This window comes from Trichosurus vulpecula, chromosome 1 (assembly GCF_011100635.1).
Source record: "Trichosurus vulpecula isolate mTriVul1 chromosome 1, mTriVul1.pri, whole genome shotgun sequence".
NCBI classification, from domain to species: domain Eukaryota; kingdom Metazoa; phylum Chordata; class Mammalia; order Diprotodontia; family Phalangeridae; genus Trichosurus; species Trichosurus vulpecula.
Genome location: NC_050573.1, coordinates 45,659,987 through 45,677,308, shown reverse-complemented (window position 1 = coordinate 45,677,308; position 17,322 = coordinate 45,659,987). Strand labels below are relative to the sequence as shown.

Genomic DNA, 17,322 nt, shown 5'->3' with positions numbered 1-17,322 from the left:
AAGTCAGGAACTCATAAAGGTGATATTCTAATCCAAGGCAAGAGTTCTTAACCTACTCTGAGTCTATTCAGTCCAAATGAGCTGAGTTGCTTCCCTGGTTATAAGGCCCCAGAAGAGGTACTCATTTTTTTTTAAATATGGCAGGTCTGTGTGTGACATTTCCAGGGAGATAAATGGAAGCCAAGACAAGTTTTGGAGACCCAGGTGACTTAATCTTACCTCATGTATGTCTGTCCAACTTGGGAAATGAAGCATCTCTCCCACGGTTTCTAGGAAAGCCTAAAGAGGAAAAAAATAATTTGCTTAGACTCTATGTAAGCAATATGAGGCAACATCAATCCATCAAGCAGCAAGTATTTAATATTAAGTGCCTACTATGCGCCAAGCACTGGTCATATACTAAAAATGAAACAATCCCTCCTTGCAAGCTTATAGTCTCCTGGTGGAGACAAGTACAAATAAAATGTATAAGGCATAAATATAGTTATAAATACAAATAGATATGTAGTTAAAAACAGCATATGTTGAAAGGAGGACCTAGGGACATCAGGAAGAGCTTCTTGAAGAATATGGTACCAGAGCCGTACCTTAAAGGAAGAAAGAATCTGCAGGGCAGTGGGGAAGAGGAAGAGAGTGCATTCCAACTGGCATGAACAGAAAGAAGGCCAATTTGGCTAGATTGCAAAGCATGAGAGGGAGAGAAATGTCCATAGATCTATCTTGAAAGATAGATCATGGGCAAGTTGTGTAAGGCTATCTAAAAGAAAACAGGATTAGATGCATTCTTTTTCTCAAAAGCATGTGTCAAGTTGGGGGGGGGGGGCATTTAGAGGAGGGTGACTGAGATGAGGGGTCCTGAAAACTGATGCCCTATGAGGACCATTTGAAAGACCTGGGACATTTAGTTACAGAATCACAAAAATTTTAGGATTGGCAGGAGACTCACTGTCCATAAAGTCCAACTCATACAAAAAGACATACCCAAAGAGGGGTCATCCAGCCTCTGTTTGAAGATCTCCAGGAAAAGGAACCCAGCATCCCTCAAGGCAAGCCATGGCAGTTTTGGACAGCTGTTTCTCTTAGGAAATTTTCCCTGACACTGAACCTAAACTGTCCTCCTTGTAGCTTCTACCCATTTCTCCTGATTCTGTCCTGTGGGGCCAAACAGACCAAGACTAATCCTTCCTCCAAAGGACAACCCTTCAAATGCTTGAAGACAGTTGTCATGATGCCCCTGAATCTTCTTCTCTAGGCTAAACACGCCTGTTTCTTTAAAACAATTCTCATATGACATGAACTCAAGGCCCTTCACTATCCTGATTGCCTTCCTCTAGGAAATTAATGTCTGAGGAAGAAGAGACTTGATTGCTGCCAGATAGCATTGGAAGGACTGTGGTTTGGAAGCAGAATTAGCTATGTTCTGCCTGTCCCAAGAGGATACAACCAGGAGCAAGGAGGGGAAAGTGTCTCAGAGGCAGAATTCAGCTAGATAGAAGGGGAAAACCTCTTAACCACAAGACCTGTGAAATAGACTCCTCTTTAGATAGTGATTTCCTCGTCATTGGCAAAGTAAGCAAAAGCTAGAAGACCACGTGTCAAGGATATTATAAAAGAGACTCCTGCTCAGCTCTGGGCTGGACCAGATTGATCTTTCAGAATTCTTTTTGCTCTAAGATTCTATCATTTCAGTACTTAAGCAATTCTGGACAATTTATTGTCAGGTCAATTGGAGGTATCTATGTCATAAAGGTTCACTGAAAGACCAGTAGATTACTTATATGTTTAACTTTAAGGTTTGTGAAGCATTTCATACGAATTTTGCTTTCAAATTATAAGGGATTCTCATTTCCAAAGCTGAAAATAACCCCAAATATCTCTTTAAAGAGGAAACCACCCCCAAAGCCAGACAAGAGACAGATTCTCTGCTGATCCTATGACAAATCGAACCATGTAACTTTCCTCTGCTTAAAAATTTTCAATGGGTTTCTGGGATAAAATAAAAACTTTTCAGTTTGTATTTTAAAGTCCTTCATAATCTGCCTCCAACTCCTCTTTCTAGACTCCTCTATCTCACATCACTTCCCCTCTCATTCTCTCATTTCCAACCCAATGGACCTAGTTACTGTGCCCTGAATGCCTCAGGCCATCTTTCACCCACATGCCTTTGAACAGGCTGTCTCCCCTTCCTTCCTTCACTCCCAAGCCTGAATGCTCTCCCTCTTCACCTCTGACTCTAAAAATCCCTAGTTTCTTTCAAAGTTCAGTTCATGTCATCTCCTACATGAAGCCTTCCCTGACACCTCCCCTTCAATTGTTAGTATTCCATTTTTCACCCAAAATTTTATAAATATATATGTATGCATGAGTATATATGTGTGTATGTTTTGCATACATGTTGTCCCCCCCCTTCCTTCCCAGTAGAATATAGCCCCCTCTATAGAGAGTAGGAACCAATTTATATTGGTCTCTGTGTCTCCAGTGCCTAACACTATGCCTGGCACAAAGTAGGTACTTAATCAATCTTTGCTGAATTCAATTCAATTGAATAGGACTGGGTTGGGTTGGGTTGGGTTGGATTAGATTGGATTGAATTGGATTGGATAGGATTGGGATAAACATGGAATGGGGGGGTGTAATTTGGAACACACTGAACTGCTTGGCACTTTGGACTGAGATACGTGGAGGGAGGAGGGATGGAAAGTGCTTGCCCCTGCATATTGGTTTCAGGAAATCAACCTGAGGGAGTTACCCAGTCTGGTATCATGGAAACAGCACCAGACTGAGGGTCAGGGCAACTGGTTCCAGCCCCATATCTTTTATACCTTGCCCTCTCTGGGATTGTCTTTAGGTCTACCAAACAAATTTTTACTATACAATCTCCAAGGTCCCTTTCACCTCTAATACAATGTAAAGTAAGCAGGTGGGGCAGGGGAGTCTCAGAAATTCCTGAGGCTGGCAGAGTTCTGCTTGGACAGAGTTCAGGGTATAGGTGAGGATCACCGGCTCTGTTTATCAGCAGGTAAATTATTTGAATCACTGCCATTTGTTTCTTGTTTTCTTTGTTCTTTTTCTTAATTTTCCCCATTTTATCCCCAACAGTGTATTGGCAAGAGTAGTGGCTTCTCAGCTGAATGTTCCCGTTATGCACAGCTTATGAAATTGATGGTTTTAATTTGCAGCAATTAAATATCGAGCTGCTGCCGCTACAGTATTAGGTGTGAGACAGATTCTTCTCATTAGCAATAAATAAATAACACAACAGGCACTGTTTGGGAGTTGTGGGGAGGAGGGGGTGCTGTTTTCCTCCATTAACATTCAAGAGTTTTCTGTCATTGTTGTACTTGATTCTTCACAGCATCATAACTTGGCTGGAATGATTTTTTTTTTTTGTGATGCTTCTCAGGAAATCAGGTAACTACCTATCTGGGCTGCTTCTTGAAAGATACATCAGGGAATAAATCAGCATCAGCCAATCAGCAAATATTTATTAAACAACTACTCTGCATAAGGCTTTTTCCCCTCACGAAGTCTGATAATTCTACATTGAAAGAATTCAACAGGCGTGATTTAAGCACCTACTGTGGTCCAGGAACTGTCCTTGGTACTAGAAATACCAATTTTAAAAATGGAATCATTTCTACACTCAGTTCAGATCCTGGGGCTGTGCTATAATTAGCTATAATCTATACCTATAATTAAAATCATATCTACATCTATATCCATATCCATTATGTGGAATTACACTGTCTATATCTAGCCAGTCCCAGACTTCCAACCATGTTCTACCCTGACCATTTTCCTTTCTTGGATAGGTACTCTTCCCCACTCGTCACTCTCAGCCACATCTTGTATAATAATTAAATTAAGACCACCATTGTTTCTGGAAAGGCCATGTCAGTGACCTCATCTAAAGAACCTCTAACCCTGCCTGTGAGATAAGAGTTCTCAGCTGGTTTTGCATCATAGGACCCCTTTCACAATCTAATTAAGCCAAGCCTATGAACCCCTTCTTGAAATTAAGGTTTTAAATGTATACAATGCGAAGGATAACAAAGGAAATCAATTAGATTGAAATCCAGTGACCAAAATATTTTTTTCACAAGCAAGATCATGGACCCCAGGTTTAAAAGCCCTATAGCTTGACATGGAGTTCCCTGAATTTATTGGCTTCAGAGTACACCTAGTCCACTATCATAGAAATCGGAATCAGGAAAGCCAGATTTCGAATTAAAAAAAAACCTTTCCTGGCTAACTCCCCTTTATGTTTTCCCCCATTAGAATATAAGCTCCTTGAGAGCAAGGACTATCTTTGCTTTTGTCTCTGTATCCCCAGCATTTGGCACATGGAAAGTACTCAATAAATGTCTTTTCATTCATTCAAAGGCAAGTAATGAAGCTCTAGCCCATAAAGGAAACTCTCTTTCTCTACCAACCTTCTAAAATGAAAAATATATATATAGCTTTAAACAGGAGACTTGCCCTGTAATGAGCACTTGTGAAGCCAAACCAGCCTGCTGCATTGATGTGCAAATGGTGCATGGAAATGTATGGAAATGGGTCTGACAAGTGGCTTAGAGATCTCTGTGTTCTTCCCCAAAGCAGACTTCAGAAAACTCTGCTGCATTCCTCTCAGTGGAGGCTGCCTTGGTAATGAATCTTCCCAGCATGGCTCCCGTTTGATGGAGTGCTCAACAGCTAGCAGACTTGGTTTCCCCAGTAGCAAACACAGAGTGAGAGTATTTCAAAGTTTTTGAATCTTCTGATCGTTCAGGGTTAGGAAGGAGAGGGTGTCATTGATTCAGGTAACAAAGAAAATTCCTTTAAAAACATTCTCTTTTCTAATGTTTCTTCCGTTTTTCCTGATCTTTTTAGTCCTTTCACTCCCTCTCCTACACACAACATAAGGAAAGTTTTGTATGTCTGATTTCAGAGTCCTCTGAACATTTCTAGATGTTAGGATCATAAATTTAAAATTGAAAAGGAAGGAGAGCCTTCTACCCCAAAAAAAGGTTACCTTCCATATACTCCCTAAGTATCTTGGACATGGCTACTTATTTACATGTTGTCTTAGAATGTAAATTTCTCAAGAGTAAGAACTGTCCAGTACTTAATGCTCAGCACTTGGTACTCAGAAGGTGCTTAATAAATGTTCACTAATTAATTACTCTAGTCTAATATTTTACAGGTAGAGAAACTGAAACCCAAAGAGTTAGTGACTTCAAAAGAATGTATGCTTCTTATCTATTTCATTTTGCCTTTTTATCCCAGGATAAATGTTTATGTATTGATTAATTGCCCAGAGTCACAGGGGGTACAGTAAGTGGCAGAGCTGGGATTTGAATTCAGGTCTCCTGACACCAGAGAAATTGCTTTTTCCATACTATTACTTCTTTGCCAAGCTCCCAGTGTGAATACTCCACTTTGCCCATTCCCCCAGCATCCTCATTTAATTGGTGAATAATTAATGCTCAGTAAAGACAGAATTTTGAAGAAGTATAGCTACAAAGCCAAAGCAGGCTTCTGGGAAGGATTGCTATCAACAGAGTTTAGTATATACTATTAGTGTTTAATGTACAAATCTCCCAAGCATGGGGCATCTGGGGATGGAGAAAATTAGCCGTTCTTCTCCCTCTACTTTTATGAAGTATTATTCATGTCATTGGTCTTGACACATTTTAGGGTGGAGCAGAAGAAGGAAGGAAGAAAACAAGCATTTATTATGTACCTACTATGTGCCAGGCATTGCGCTAAGTGCTTTACAAATATTACCTCATTCCATCCTCTCACCGCAACCCTAGGAAGTTGGTGCTATTACGATCCCCATTCTTTAACAGTCGATGAAACTGAGGAGGACAGGGATTAAGCGACTTGCCCAGGGTCACATGGGTAGAAAATATCTGAGGCTGGTTTTGAACTCAAGTCTCCCTGACTCCAAGCCCATTGTTCTATGAACCGTGTTGCCTAGGTTTGGGGTGATGGGGAGAAGGAAACAAGGGAGACAGGGGAGAGGAGAAACCAGACTAAGGTTTCATTAATAAAGCCAGTTCCTCATGAGGAAATCGCTCCTATAATTGTAGATGGGCAACTATCCTGTAACTTGTACTCTTAGAGAGTTATCTGGGTACACCTAGAGATGGCCCAGGATTTTACAGTCAGTTTATGTCGAAGGCGGGACTTGAATCCAGATCTTCCTGACTACAAGACCCACTGTATCTACTCTACCAAAATGCCTTTTAGTCATGCTAACATATTCACGTGCTATATAGACAGTTGGAGAAACGCCTCTTTCACCACCAAGTAAGCGGCAAAGCCCCTTCCCATTCCCAGAATTATTTCTGAGAGTACTTTAGTCAGAGTTTCAAACTAGGCTACCTCCTAGATGAGGTCTTCCCTGGTCCCCTTCCCTGTGTTGTTAATGCTTTCTCCTTAAAATTTCTTTCTAATTCAAGGGCAGCAAGGTGGCCCAGTGGGGAAGAATGCTGGGCTTGGAGTCAAGAAGACCTGAGTTCAAATCCACCCTCAGATACTTTCTAGCTCTGTGACTTTGGGTAAATCACTTAAACTTTGTTTGCCTCAGTTTCTTCACCTGTAAAATGGAAATGATAAGAATACCTCCCTCCCAGGGTTGTAGTGAAAATCAAATGAGATAATAATTGTAAAGAGCTCAGCACAGTGCCTGGCACACAAAAGGTACTAAATAAATGTTAGTTATCATCATCATCATCATCATGACCATCATCATTTGGGTCCATGTGTTTTCTGCCCAGTAGAAGGTGAAGTCCTCCCCAGTAAGGATTGTTTCATTACTGTCTTTGTATCCTGAACACCTCTGGAGCATTTGACATATAGTAGGCACTTAATAAGTGCATGCAGAAGTTTGGCCCCAAAGAAGAGATCTGAAAGGACTTCTCCCTACCCTTTCTTTTCAGAGGTGGGGGATTATGGGTGTGGAACACCACATCATATCAGACTTTTTTTTCCAATGATTTGGTTAGTTTTGATTAACTGGGAATTTTTTCTTTTTTTTAATAAAGTTTGGCTCTTTTGGAAGGATATATTTGGGAAATGTAGGTGATTCAAAGAAGATAGTAATATACACACACACACATGCTCAACAATTTAAGTATATATATGTACATATATATATATTTGTTGAACTTATATACCCCAAATCTTTCTGAGCAAGAAGTAAGCTGACAGGGTAGTCAAGGTAGCCCAGTGGGATAAACTCAAGGAGTGATAGGGGCCTGCTCTAGGTCCGAAGCTTTTAAAGGGTATTAATTATGAGCCCTCAGTTTCTCAACCAAATCTTCTTTTTAAATTTTACAATTTTTTCCCAGCTCTCGAAATGAAGAAAAGTGAGAATGTACTAGATACAGGAGCTCAGATGGGATTTAGGTGACTTTTTAAATCTCCTTCTACTTCAAAGATCAATGATTTCTTTAATGTGGCTATTCACTCCACCAAGGCAGGTCAAAGACCCCACAGAGTTTAGGAGATGACCCTCAAGAGTTTCTGTGGCCAAAACCCTTCATCTTCCTCTAGACTAGTGGTGCCAAACTCAGGTCCTCCTGACTCCCAATCCAACACTCTTATCTACTGCACCTTCTAGCTACCTAAGTCTGATCAAGGCTGATTCTCACACAATTGTGATCAGTCAACAGGCCCAAGTTCAAAGCCTTTCTGTTCTGGCAGCTCATACTTGCTGGTGTAGCCTCCAAGAACCCAGAGTCTCCTCGACGACCAAATGAGATTCTCAGAATCACAGGGAGCCTCAGGGGCCAGTTTGAGAAAACTGTGCCTAAATAAGAGTCTCCATGTTTGCAACATTCCTGAGAAGGGAGTGGTCAACCAGCCTCTGGCTGGAAGAGCTCCAGTGAGGAGGGACTATATGCCAAAACAACAGAATCCACTCTAATTATTATAAAGTTTTGCTTTGTTTTATTTACAGAGAAGAAAACAGAGGTTAACTGAAATCAAGTCTAACTCTGCCTCTTCCCAAGTACCAACCAACTTGATCCCAGCTCCACCCTCTGGGGTCAAACAGAAATCTAATGGACCAGAACAGGGATGTGGGTGGAGATTTAGAACTCTGTTTTGGTACACATGGGAGAAGCTTTACCTCAGTGAAATTGAAGGCAGTGTCCTTCGACAGAGATTCATTGGGTAAGCTAACTGACATGTTCTGAAGGTAGCTCAGCATGATCCCTTCGTGTTCAAAATTGCTTCTTTGCTCATTCAGGTTGGTTATAATGGGACAATAGACATCAGTGGAGACCTAGAAAGAAGCAAAACAAGATATTATGACTCTCTCCCTCTAAAAATTCTATCCATAGCCTTCCACGGAAATTGGACTCATCCAGTTTTGAGACTTGCTCTTCTCGACCCATAAAAAATCAGGGGTGAGTTTGTCTGCTACACCACCCCATATCTGCTTGCAGAAGCAACTGAGAAAATGAAGATCCCCATGCCCCTCCTCACCCCCATGACCTTGCCCTCCAGTCCCAGATCAAAGGTGCTATGAAGACTCTTTTCTCCTCATCCCTTCCTTTACCCACCAAGAGCAGATCACAAGCCAATGGCTTATAAAGTCCATTAGGACCTTCAGGCATCATGAGAAGCAGCCTCAGCAAGAGATTTTTTTTTTAGCAAGAAGTTACAGGAGTCAGAATGAAAATGAAATGCTCTAAGAAACGCTCCAGACATTCTCTTACCTTCATGTTGGTTGCAGCAGTAGGAGGCGTGGTAGAAAGAAATACTTGCTTTCCTGGGGGAAAAAAATCATTTTTCATTAAAGAAAAGGGATAGTCCTCTTTTGTTCACTTTTTTCCCCTAAAAGAAGTTCTTTTCTTTCCCAAAAGCTTTTAAGGTCATCTAAAACCACCTAAGCATGACACCATAGAAAGAGCTCTGAAAGCCCTGAGTTCCAATCCAGCCTCAGACATTTACCACCTGTGTGACTCTGGGTGAGTCACTTAACTTCTACCTGCTTCAGTTTCTAATATATATAAAACAAAGATAATAATAGCCAGAGTAGTTTGATGATAAGAAGAGATAATATTTGTAAAGAGCTTTATAAAAAGTTGGTTGGAGTAGAACTGAGGGCCCTCTCGGTACTCATATTTGTCTCTAATACATATTCCCAGACTAGGAGACTTCCTGGAAAGATGTAGGGCTAATGAAACACTTTTATTAATGGAATTTTCTTAGTTTCCCCCCAGACACAAATTATAACAGATAGGTGAATTATATTGTTTAGTGTTAATTATTTTGCATAATACGTGAATAAATCAGTCATTTGACATATATTTATTGGGTACCACTCGAATGCATCAAGGTTTAATATGAAAAGGATAGTTGCCAGCTGTTCTCCCTGTCCCAGAAGAAAAGAAGCAAAGAAAATGAGCTCAGATCACAGCAAGAAGGAATTAGGAAAAGATAGCTGGCCGACTCCTCTTTCTCAGAACCTGTTGCTAAAAATTGCCAATAACCTAGAATGGATGGGGCACTCTCCCGCCTGGAGGTACAGTGACTTGACAACAATTGTGGGGCAGTCAAAAGAGCCCTGAATTTGGAGTCAGAGGACACAGATTCAAATCTCAGCTCTGCCACTTAGTACCTATGTGACATTGGGGCCCCCGACTTCTATGGGTCTCAGTTTCTTCCTTGTAAAATTAAGGGATTAAACCAGATGATCTCCAAGGTGTCTTCCAGTTCTAGATTCATATTCTATGATTTCTTTTTTGAGGCAGTTGGGATTAAGTCACTTGCCCAGAGTCACACAACCAGTAAGTATCTGAGGTTGGATTTGAACTCAGGTCCTCCTGACTCCAGGACCAGTTCTCTATCCACTGTGCCACCGAGCTGCTCCTATATTTTCTGATTCCTGAAGCCTTATCAATCTTTGGATTCTCTCCTGTCCGGGAGGAAGCCTGCTCTGCTCAACTTCCAAATCATCCAATTAACTGAGAAGATGAAGGTGCAAGACTGTGTCTATTTCACTTATGATTTAGGTGTGCCTGCCTCATCTCCAGCAAAAATTTCTCATTCTCAAATCTCCCCATCTGACCCACAGGCTGAGCAGCAGATTTCACTTCTCATCAGCTGAAGCCCCAGAGGCTGCTGGGGCGGGAAAGAAGGAACATTTGTTGACCCAGGGAAAGTCTGTGAAATGACATCATTACACCTTGCTAGCTCCTACAGCCCCTCGTCTCATGATGCCCTGAATACATCCCGAAAGAATGTGCCGACCTCCACCCCAGCCGGCTCTGCTAGCTAACAGAGCAAGCATCCAAGTCCTGGAAGGGATGGGGGAGTGAATGGAGCCCTCACTTCCCAAGGGCCGTGGGGCAGGCCGTGCTTCACATACCACCACCACACACACCCCCCCCCGCCCCCGAGGGTTAAAACACCAACTGTCCTCCCAGGAGACAGAACTCCTCCAGAACAAAGCAGTAGAGCCCACAGAAAGGGCAAGGAAAGCAAGTACTTGCCGTGAGTTACACAGAGTTCTTACGGCATTACTCTGAACCACAGGGATTGATTTATGATAGCCCTGGGCCTGGTGATGCTGTAGAAAGAAGGGTTTGTTATGGTCTCTACAACAACCAGATACAAAAGCAAATTTTTCCAATGTAACTAAAGCATTGAAAATATTAAGAGAGCATAATTTATCGGAGGCTTTTAAGCATGGGAACACAAAAGACAGATAGCTCAGTCTCAAGATGATGCTTGCTAAATCCCAGGCAAGCCCCCATGGTGGGTTTTTCTTCTAATATCTTTCCTCCTTGGGCCTGAGCTCACTAGGGGATGAGGCCCAGGACTCAGCAGACAAAGGCATCCCTGTTTCAGTGGGAAAAAGGCTTGGATTTGATGTTGGAGAACATGGATTCAAATGTACTTCCTGTGTAACCTTGGGTCAATCACTTAACCTCTCTGGGACTCAGTTTCCTCTTCTGTGAAAGGAGGGAGTTGGACTAGGGATGGCCTCTAAGGTTCTTTCTCTTTTTTAATTCTTAAGAGCTCATAACCTAGGTTTGAAGCCTGATTCTGACACACACTTTTTGACCTCAAATAAATCACTTCCTTTCTCTAAATGTCCATTTCTTCCCCTATAAAATGAGAGAATTGGACTAGGTTACCGTTTATGTATCCTTCCAATTCCTAACTTTATGGGACAAAAAGGGAATAAATGAGCAGTTTAGCATCATAAAATAAACAAGGGGCAGATCCGGGATAAAGAACACAAGTGTCTCATCTTCTAATCTAATATTCCAGTCACTCAACTAGATTGTTTTTCAATCCATCCTCATCTCCACATCTCAGAATCTTTTCCTTCCCTCAAGACTCAGCTCAAGCACCATCTTCTTCTACATGGAGACTTTCCCCAGCAACTGCCGGCACCCCCCTGCCGGAACCCCCCTGCCAGAACTACCTTGGATTTATTCTGCAAATACTTATGCCTGTACATCCTGTCTCCTCCAAAAGAATGTAAGCTCCTTGAGGGGAGGGACTATTTCATCTTTGTCTTTCTATCCCCAGCACCCAGCACAGTGCCTGGTATAGGGGTGGGAACCTGTGGCCTTCTAGGTGTTTGGGTGCAACCTTTTGACTCTGTCTGAGTTTTACAGAACAAATCCTTTTATTAAGGGGATTTGGTCTGTGAAGATTCAAAGAGCCGCACTTGAGGACCTAGAGGGCCACATGTGGCCTCGAGGCCATAGGTTCACCACCCTTGGCCTAGCAAATACTAGGTGCTTAATAAATTCTTGTAAATTGATTTTTTATGTCAGTAAGTCAATGAACAAAAATTCATGAAGTGCTTTTCTCAGTACTTTGAAAACTGCCTTAAACAGAGTAGGCACTAAGTAAACCTCTCCATGCTCCCCATTGTTGTGGTTTAGTTATTTCAGTTGTTCCTGACTCTCCATTACCCCATTTGGGGTTTTCTTGGCAAAGATCCTGGAGTGGTTTGCCATTTCCTTCTCTAGTTAATTTTACAGATGGTGAAACTGAGGCAAACTGGTTAAGTGACATGCTCAGGGTCACACAGCTAGTAAGTATCTGAGGCCAGATTTGAACTGATGAAGATGAGTCCTTCTGACTCCAGGCCCAGCACTCTAACCACTGTGCTTCTTAGCTACCCCTGCTCCCCGTAGCAGATTACAGTCCATAAGACACAGTTTAGCATGGAGCAAAGAGCCATGGATTTGGAGGCATTGAATGCAGATTTGAATCCCAGCTCTGCCACTTACCACTTGAGTGAGTGACTTTGGGCAAGTCACTCAAACTCTCTGGGCCTGTTTCTTCATCTGTGAAATGAGGGAGTTGGAATAGATGTCCTAAAGTCTCTTACTCCTCTAAATCTATGATCCTATAAGGCCAGGATTGTGGTATTATTTCATTTTCGCAACCCTGAAGCCTAAATCCATTTAATTCTACAAGCATATGTTAGCTAAGTTTGAAATGGAACCAATGATTTCATTGATATGGAGAACTCCAAGAGCAGGAAATTCCCTCCAACGATGCAGGCTGGCACCTTTTCTGCAACTTACTTGGAAAACTGCCGAGGGCAATGAGAGGCCAGAGTCAGATAGCCAGTATATGCCAGAGGTGGGGGTTTGAATGCAGGTCTTCTAAGGTTCTAAGGTAATGCTAATGTCCTCCCTCTGGAACCACCTCCGATTTAACCTATACTTTGTACACAATGGTGTTCACCTTGTCTCCCCTATGAGCTCCTGGAGAGCTTACACTGCCTTTTGCCTTTCCTGATATCCCCAGCACTTACCTCTATGTACCTGGCATTGAGCAGGTATTTAAAAAAATGCTTGTCCACTTGACTATGCTATTCCAACCACCTTGAATACACAGTGTTTTGTACATGGCAGACATTTGTTTAACAAGAGTTTGGGAAACTAGAGCTCCAATCAAGTTCGGACAATAGATTTAGAACTGGAAGGACCTAAGAACTCATCTAGTCCAACCCCTTGATTTTACGCATGAGGAAACTATGGCCCAGGAAACTGAGTCACAGTTACATGGGCATAAGAAGCAGAGCTAGGATTGCCAGCATTCTTTCTGCTATAGCACACTGCCTCCTAGAAACCAAAAAACCATCTAATCCAGCAGCTAGAGTAGTGGGCTAGAAATTCTGATCATCAGCATGGAAACATAAATTATATTGCAGTTCAAGCAAATTGTTAACCTCTTTATCTTAGGGAACAGATGTTCTAGGAAAGGACTACATTTGTTAGAGTACATTTTAACCCCCCCACAGCACTGAATCAGGTCAATATGGGAGGAGGAAACACTAGTTTTTTGTTTTTTGTTGTAGTGGTGATAGTAGCTTTTAAGGGAGGAGTGTTAGGAGTGATTCTATCAGAAGCAACTGCTTCAAAAAGCAGCCCCCACTGTGGCTCACACTCTCACTGACCGATGGCAGCTGTAAAATACATCCTGATTTCGCTGGGTGTCAGGGCTCGCTCCCAGATAATGAACTCATCAAAAGCACCATTCTCATAGTTCTTAGGCCGGTCTCTGTCAGAGCCAATCACCAGGTTGACATTAGGCTCCCCATAGGTATGAGATACTTTCCCACTTGGGTCTGTGGTGTTCAGGGTCCCGTTGACATAGACTTTCAGGCCCTCCTTGGATTTCCATGTGAATAAGACATGAGTCCAATAGGGACCTAGAGAAAAGCAAAAGTGATTATGGAATCACAGAATCAGAATCCCCCCTCCACCATATCTCTGACAGGTGGAACCACCCAGACATTGCCTGAAGACCTCTAGCAGAAAGGAGCCCACCACCTCCTATGGCAGCCCATTTTGGACAGCTCTCTCCCTTAGGAAGGTTGTTCTTCCACAGAATCAAAATCTGCCTCTGCACCTGACACCAATTACCCCCAATTCTGTTCTCTGAGGCCAAGCAGAGCAGGTCGTCAATGACCTAGAACAGGACTCATCTGATTTCTCAGGGAGACTTTGGGTTGAATTCTTAGAAAAGACCTCAGAGAGAACATTTCTCCTCACCATTTTCTAGATGCCCACCAATGTCTACATTAAATGAACTCTGTCTACCATGGGACAACCCTTCAAATACTCCAATATAACTGGATATCTCCTCTAGGTCTCCTCTTCTCCAGTCAGTCCTAAGTTTCCTGGGAATAACTTTAATGACTATGTCTATTTTTAAATCAAGTAAATTTTAACTAATTTAAAATAGTTTTGATAATTATCCCTGGTGGTGTCATGATTTTCTCCTTTCCTACTGAGCACAGGCAAAAAAAAAAATCACAATCTCAGAGATGGAAGAATCCTAAGCAACCATGCAGCTCGATCCCCACTGTGTCCATTATAATGTACCAGGTGAAAGGGCACCCAGCCTCTACTTGTAGACCTCCAATGAGGGGAACTCACTACCTCCTGAAGCAGTTCATTTCACTTTGGGAGACGTCTTATTATTAGTAAGATTTTCATGACCTCAAGACTCAGTTTACCTCTTTGTAACTTCTGCCCTCTGAGGCCAAACAGATCTAATATTTCTTCCACTTCAAATACTTGAAAACATGTATCGTGCTACTCCAACCCACCACCTACCTATCCTGTCTTCTCTTCTCCAGGCTTAACACTCCCAGTACTTACAATTATATGCCACACACTCAAGGCCCTTTACCATCCTGATTAGCTAATCAATGACCTCCTTAAGTAATGGTGCCCACAAATGGAAGTAATGTCCTAGATGTGGTCTGACCAGCGGAGAATACAGTGGGATTGTCATCTCCTTATTCCTAGAAGGTCTGCCTCTTCAATTTGGAATGAAAAGCATCTAATTATGTGCTTACTGTATTCAAGACACTGTGCTGAGTGCCAGGAGTACAAGTTGTACCCCCAACTCACACTATCTCAGCGATAGAAGCCCATAAACAGCTTGTCATGACAATGGAGAGTTACGTAACATCAATCTCTACCCTTTACTCCCCACCATTCCCAATAAACATTTGTGGACTCCTCTCTCGGGAAGACTGAGCTCACCAACGAGAAGAATGAGCCTTGGATTTCTGGGGCTACCTCCCCTGAGTAGGACCTCCACACATTTGCCAAACAATGATGTGAGGATATCATAACGGCCTCACACAATGGCTCTGGAACAACAAACCACCATCTGTCATCCTGCCAGTAATTTTAAATTGCACAGCAATTACATCAGGTGTTCTGGCTAAGTATTATGCAACTTTCTAGTCAGTTTTGAGCCTCTGAAGAACATTTGACCCTTAAGTAAGTCCAAGGTGTAATTGCCCCCTCATTTGGAGGTGGAAATAATAACGTATTTGGTGTACAAACAAGAGTTTATACCACCAGGTACATGCTTTCTACATCCCTCATATGCCCCCATGCTGGAAAATAATCTGAGTTTAAGGAGCAAACAGCAATCAGCACAACGAAATCTAAGTTCACATCTCAACAGAATCTTGGCTTCCATAGTTACATATACAAATGGGGTTGGAATAAATGAGTTGTTTTAAAAGTATCTGTAGGGGGAGAAATGTTTTCATAATTTCTGTCAGATTTCTTTTTTTTTAAATGAAGCTTTTCATCACCATGGTTTACAACTGCATTAGGGCTGTAATTTGTATTTTTAGAGCCTGGGACAAGCTTTTAAAAATGGTAAGGGGTCAGGGGAGAGGCAAGTAATGCTACAAATTACCTCCGAGCAACTTTTCAAGACAAATTCAACTGACAGGTGGGGACAGAATGCCATCTCCCGTAGGTGAGGATCTGCTGATACAGGGAGGAAACTTGGGGCTAGGGATGGGGTGCGGCAGCTGATGGGAGGGTAGATGACTTTGAGGGGAAGAAATGAAGAGAAAGTGTACTCCCCACGCCATGCCATCTGGTAACTTCCTACTTTCGTTCATTATTCTTGCCAGCTCGGCTAGGCTCCATTGTTTCTATGCTGCTAGAAGAGTTTAAGAACTATCAAAGAGCCCAACTCGTCTAGTGTCCTGAGGCAAAGCCCTGGCTGCCCTGTCCTAAGAACAGATAGGACAGTGATGACACTTATTTTAAATCTTAAATCTCCTAATACGGAAATATATTTAGCATGATTTCACATGTATAAATCAATATCATATTGATTACCTTCTCAGTGGGTGAGGGATGGGCTGGAGGGAAGAAGTGAATTTGGAACTCAAATTTAAAAAAAAAATGTTATAAATAAATAATAATTTTTTTAAAATTCTTAAGTCTCCTGTCTGACCCCAACTCACATTCTCCAGACTATGGAAGCCCAGCCACCAGGGAGTTATGGAAGGTTGGTCTCCACCCCCTACTCCTCACACATCTTAGGGTTTTGGCAGTGTCTGTGTGTCCTGAATGTATCACCCACCAGAATCACTGCTTATCACATAAAGGAAGAAAAGAAATCTCTTGAAATAGGGCAAAAGTGCCTGCAGATCCTTAGGGTATAGCCAGTCTTCCAGAAGGGAGGAAACCCTCCCAGTTATCAGCCACCTTCATAGTCTGACCAAGATCTCTTCCATCTTGAGATTCTATGTTTTCCCAAATTTATCCAAGAGACTGAATCATTGGGCCACTGGGACCATGGCATCACAGCTCGACCTAGTTTATAAGCAAAAGCTTGAACTGTACTCCCTTCTCTAAGAATCCTAATCTTTTTTTCAAGGTTTAGCTCAGGTGCCACCTCCTCATGCAGCCTTCTTGGTCCCATTGCTCTACTGGAAGACAGTGGCCAGGGGGACAGAAGACTGTTTTCTACCCTTCCCCTCACCCTGCTCCCCCACCCCAACAGCACTTCTTGTAGCCTGGGATAGCATGTGACTTCCAGGGCACGGCTCCACAGGCTGTTCCAGAAAGAAAACACAAAGACAGGGAAAGCCACTGGAATGGTAAACATTTAATTGTCCACAGAGTTGTGGCCAAATGACTTGCCCCTAATGACATCAACCTACAAAAACTGGAGCCACAGAACCAGCCAATGACAGAAATGAGAAAATGGTCGATCTGGCTGTGCTGTTTTGAGTGAGTGAATCATACACGACGAAAGATAGAAAATCAATGACCAACTTCAAAATTATGATGAAATTATGAATAAGGACGTAACTCCTTTGCCTAAGAAGCTTCAATGGCTCCCTATGGTCTCTGGGATAAAACACAACACAACGTGACTCCAACTTATCTTTCCTGATTCATTTCTTATTATTCCCTCTCACACACTCAATATTCTAGACAAACCAGCCTATTTGTTATTCCCCGGGCATAATTTATCACCTCTCATCTCCGTACATAGCCAGGAATGCTCGAG

General features: G+C 42.3%; 1 protein-coding gene across 1 annotated transcript in view; it reads right to left on the bottom strand.

The window, feature by feature from the left end:
• The window catches only part of ADGRD1 (adhesion G protein-coupled receptor D1), a 477,959-nt gene that overhangs the window by 424,411 nt on the left and 36,226 nt on the right, over nucleotides 1-17,322 (bottom strand). Inside the window, exons 6-9 of the mRNA XM_036742325.1 lie at nucleotides 13,433-13,687; nucleotides 8,715-8,767; nucleotides 8,123-8,278; nucleotides 220-279 (exon numbers count right to left, since the gene is read on the bottom strand). Of these exons, the coding sequence (XP_036598220.1) occupies nucleotides 220-279; nucleotides 8,123-8,278; nucleotides 8,715-8,767; nucleotides 13,433-13,687 (524 nt within the window). The remainder of the gene's footprint in view (nucleotides 1-219; nucleotides 280-8,122; nucleotides 8,279-8,714; nucleotides 8,768-13,432; nucleotides 13,688-17,322) is intronic.